The sequence below is a fragment of the Cebidichthys violaceus genome, unplaced genomic scaffold, assembly GCF_023349555.1.
Source record: "Cebidichthys violaceus isolate CVI_PGR_0920_01 unplaced genomic scaffold, fCebVio1.0.p SCAF_21, whole genome shotgun sequence".
NCBI classification, from domain to species: Eukaryota; Metazoa; Chordata; class Actinopteri; order Perciformes; family Stichaeidae; genus Cebidichthys; species Cebidichthys violaceus.
In genome coordinates, this window is record NW_027176384.1 from 11,448,028 (window position 1) to 11,452,645 (window position 4,618).

The 4,618-nt window shown below is 41.4% G+C and overlaps 1 protein-coding gene across 1 annotated transcript; it reads right to left on the reverse strand.

The window, feature by feature from the left end:
• Positions 1-647: 647 nt before the first annotated feature.
• kera (keratocan) lies at positions 648-2,064 on the reverse strand. The gene is made up of 2 exons (XM_068716821.1): positions 1,193-2,064; positions 648-1,018 (listed from the first exon to the last, which is right to left on the reverse strand). The coding sequence occupies exons 1-2, from the start codon at positions 2,049-2,051 to the stop codon at positions 849-851; spliced, it is 1,029 nt and encodes a 342-aa protein (XP_068572922.1). The 5' UTR covers positions 2,052-2,064; the 3' UTR covers positions 648-848.
• Positions 2,065-4,618: the final 2,554 nt, after the last annotated feature.

Consider the following 4,618-nt stretch of genomic DNA (forward strand, 5'->3'; position numbering starts at 1 on the left):
TATTTGTACATGTACATTTACATTTAAGTTGCATTAAAATGTAATCTAAATAATGGAGTTGTAGAAAGATGACAAAATGTCACTGGGGCACATTTTATTCAAATTGAAGACAATTCAAATGAAATCTCTTGGTCAGTTTATTCAGAAAAAAAATACAAAAATGTGTTGGCATTTTCTTTTAAAACAGTCATCAAATTTTTTCTCCAATATTAAATAAAAATAAATTACCAACTGTAAATATGCATATTTGTAGAATATAATAATTTTCTAAAGTAAATAAGACAGCAAACCTAAGACACAAGATCGTTATTTTGGCTTCTACAAGTCTACAAGTATAAAGCAAAGTTTTTCCTGAAATAATAGAAAAAAATGAAAAGGGACATTTTGCCTACATATTCATAAGCTTTGCCTCCTGCTCAAAGACGCATCATGACAATGAGTCCTCAACATGTCATTAACACATTTCGATCTCAGATCCCCAAAAATCACTGTCATGCTCAATTATAGTCACATTTTTATTCTGAATGCAAATGTTTACACCAAAATAAGGCACAACAAGTGGTCAATAGATTGTAGCATCAATACAGCTTCTAACCTGCCAGTTCCTTGTTATTTAACTTTCTTTTAGATGTTATTCAAATTTTACTGAAACAAAATTAATGTTTTCTGGAACTGAAAGGAACTTTTCCCTAAGCCACAGCAATGAAACAAGTTGATGCCAACTAATGTCAAATATTTCAGCTTCACAAACATGCAAATAATACTCTCGTCAACAGTTCAGATTCACAGATAATCATCAGTTGCGGGAAATTAGAATTCACCAACAACATGCCGATGATTTTTTTTCTTTAGATGACAATGGACCTCAGGAGACGGAAGCACAGAATGACATCCCTGGGAATTGGTGGCTTAATCGTATTGCCATCCAGTCTGAGATAGCGCAGTCGAGGAACACTTTCGTTAACGGAGTCATCCACAGCGTCGACAGCGACAGGACAGACGTTGGCGCCACTTACACCTGTAAATACACAAAGGCAATGAATGAGTTATTATAGCTTTACAGGACACCTCTCTGATAAATGATCCTATTCAATAGATACATAGAAGAAACATTCTATGCATCTACAGCTTGAATTAATCACTACAACCAGAAAAAAAAGCAGTAGGTGTTTTGGGAAAATGTCAAACTTACTTTTGATATTGTTGTGGTCAAGGTGAAGTTGTTCAAGGCCTGATGAAATGAAGGGAACCTCGGTCAGTTGGTTGTGGGACAGCTGCAAGTCCAAAATGCTGGAGACATTGAACACATTTTTGGGAACTCCACTGCTGCCAAGCTTGTTGTGGTTGAGCCTCAGAAATGCCACTTTTGGCAAATTTTTGAAGTAGCCAGCTGGGATCTCCTCAATGTTGTTTCCATCAAGGAAAAGCTGGGTAGTGGTGGGTGGTAGGCCAAGAGGCATGCTACTCAGCTGGTTCTTGGCTAGATTGATCTGTACCAAGTTTTTTAGACCCTTCAGGCTCACCTCAGTCACATCATCATCCATCAGCTTGTTTCCTTGGAGGTCCAAGAGGTTAAGCTTATCCAGACCAAAGAAGACACGAGAAGGGATCTTGGAGATGCGATTGCGAGAGAGACGTAGATGCTCCAGGCTGGCTGGCAGGGGAGATGGCACAGAGGACAACAGATTCTCATCCATGTAGAGGTGCACCAGGTGAGACATTGCACTTAGGACACCTTCTTCTACTCCCTTGCTATTGATTTTGTTGCGGTTTAGGTTCAACCAGCGCAGCTGGGTGGCGTTACGCAGGGCATCTGCTGACAGGACTTCGATTAGATTGTTCTGCAGGTAGAGATACCATGTGTGTGGCGGGATGTTGGGGATGCTCTTCAGGCCTTTATTGTCACAGTAGACAGCACGAGGGAAGTTAGCGGGGCAGCGACACTCTTTAGGGCAGGCTTGGATCTGGGCCATATATTCCTCATAGGGCATGTCTTGGCCGAGAACTTGCCCAACCAGGCACAAGCAGAGTAGGCTCAGGAGAAGTGCCATGTCGATGCACAACCTATGATGGAAAGGGAGACAAAACAATATTATAGAAGCCTGTGTAATGTGCTACAGAATTACACACAGGAGGATCAGATGATTTGCAAAGAATTGGGGACTGTGAGGAATTAGGACCACACTATCTCTAATGACCGATACAACTGTTAGAACCTGTGTCTGTTTCATGATCTAGATTAATAACAGTTATTAGTTAGACCTTTCATATAGAAATCTAAAATACACACACTTTAAATCCTGTAAATCATGTAGCTGGCATCAAATATGAAGGCATCGGCTGACTAAGCGTTCACAAATAGACACTTGTTAAAATCCGGGCCCAAATTAGCCACCAGCGTACAGTATGTTGCCTACTTTACCACTGATGTCATTATCATTAAATTCCAATGGCAGCTGAGGATAACCTGCTCTTTCTGGGTCATTTATTTTTGTTCCTTTGCCAGCCAATGACACGTGAAGCTCCAAAGACAGGAAGCAGGTCAACTTTAATTGTATTAGGATAATCTTGAAGCTCAGACTTGAAGACTTTGCATGTCAGTTGTAAGATGCATACTGTTCATCAGGCTTTTGATTGCAACACGTATGGCCACACATTTCTAAGTCCACTTGCTTTGGTTTGTACAGCTGATACAATGATGCATGCAAATAAACACACATGCAAACATTCACTTCACGACAACCGAATTCTTCCCCATGTTAGCGATGGCAGTTGAGGGAAATGGCAGATGGCCTGGTACTAGCCACTCACAGGGGTAAAGTAAGATGCAAAAGGTAGTATACAATATATACTATGTAACAGACAAAAACAACCATCCAACCATCTCTTAAGCTTCTACTTGACTCCCCTCAGCTGCCATCTGGTGCTTGTTTGAATTCCTGATGCGCTCCACGTTTGCCTGGAACTCATTTCGGGATGGGCGTACATCAAAGACAAAGCCGCCACACCTGTTTTGAGATTTGTGCTCCTGCTTTTTCACTGTACAAGGGTAAAAGCTTCTTGACCCAGCTTTGGGATACGAGGTGTGGCGTCAATGATAAAATCGTTATCCATGTTTCCGTAAAGGTAAAACCCAATCACTTGTTGCAAGACAAACATCTCACGAACCACCATCAAGCCATATCAATGTTTTTGCCTTCCAGAAACCCACCTTACCTTAAACTCTGTAAGTTCCTTCTTGCCTTTGTCCTTCCTCTGCAAGTTATCAAGCGTAGTCCCAAATGATGGCTGTACCTCTCTCCTCCCTGTATTTGTACTGCTATTTTTTTTCATTCAACCCGTGCCAACCTGTCATTCATGATGACACCAAAGCTTCCCTTGGCCAATGAGATTCTCCCAGGATCAAAGGTCATAATCCCATGGTGTTGTATAGTGTGCTAAGCCTTTTTAGTACTTGAGACATGACCCACTTACAAACAGGCTAATACAAGCCTACCTGTTCTTTTTGTTCACTGGCTTCCACATGTACAACCTGTCCTCATTTGGTTGACATGATTGATCCTTTTTTTAAACTCCACTCACAAATCCCTTAGCGTCCTTTAGCGACCTTTGTGCTAATTTAGTGCTGCTGCTGTCCACGGCGCCATCAGATCAGGATTCATTAATCTGCAAACTATTAAGTCTTACAGTGTTTGCAGTCAACGCAGAATGTGAGATAAACACTAAGTCCACAAATACAGCTCAGTATAATTGCAATTTACAGATGATCGTCTCCAAATGCAAGCAAGAGGCCATCAAGACTGTTTACCAAGAATGTAAGCACATTATCCCCAAAATTTAACTTTTTTTACTTGTGAAGATTTGGCCTTGGTCCGAAAGATCTTAGGTCAGATTTCGAGTAAATTGACCATCCTGCCTTGTTTTCAAACAGATAGACTATTTGATGCGGAGGTGGTGGCACACATTACATCTCATAATACTGACCATAATTTGAATGCCACAGCATATTTAGAGTACTACAGGGAACTTTCATTTTGGGTTGATTTTTGGCAGTCCCTGTGTCCAAAGCGGTAGGTAAGGCGACGCTCTGCTCCTTGCCGGAGGAGGAGAAGCTGCTGCCGGGCATGGAGCTCTCCACCTCCCTTAGCTCCAATTATATGTCGGTGGCGGCAGTCGGATCTGGGTCTGTCCATGGCTGGCTTGTCGCTGCCGGAGGCACCACTAGAGTCTGAACTGAAGGTCACGTTTGCTTTTGTAGGTCATATAGAGACATCAGTATTATCTTGAGACTGTTTCATAACCAGTTAAAAACTCCTTGTGGTAACTTTAAACATCATTAATAGGCATGTGCGTCTTGTCATGTTTACTGTTTTCAACAATATCAGTAGTTCCTGCACGATGCGGCTTGAAGCCGGCTGTAGGAAACTCTGTACACTCAGTTGCTTCAATTTACACTATTAGACTAAAATCTATGGGAACTGCAAGATGCTCTGAAGTCGGTATAGAACGTAGAAGGTATTCACAATGCAGTGCTCATTGGAATTTTGTGCCTGATGTAAGTACAGTATGCGTAATTGACCCTTAGATACAAAATTTTGTTCTGTATGGTAAATTATGA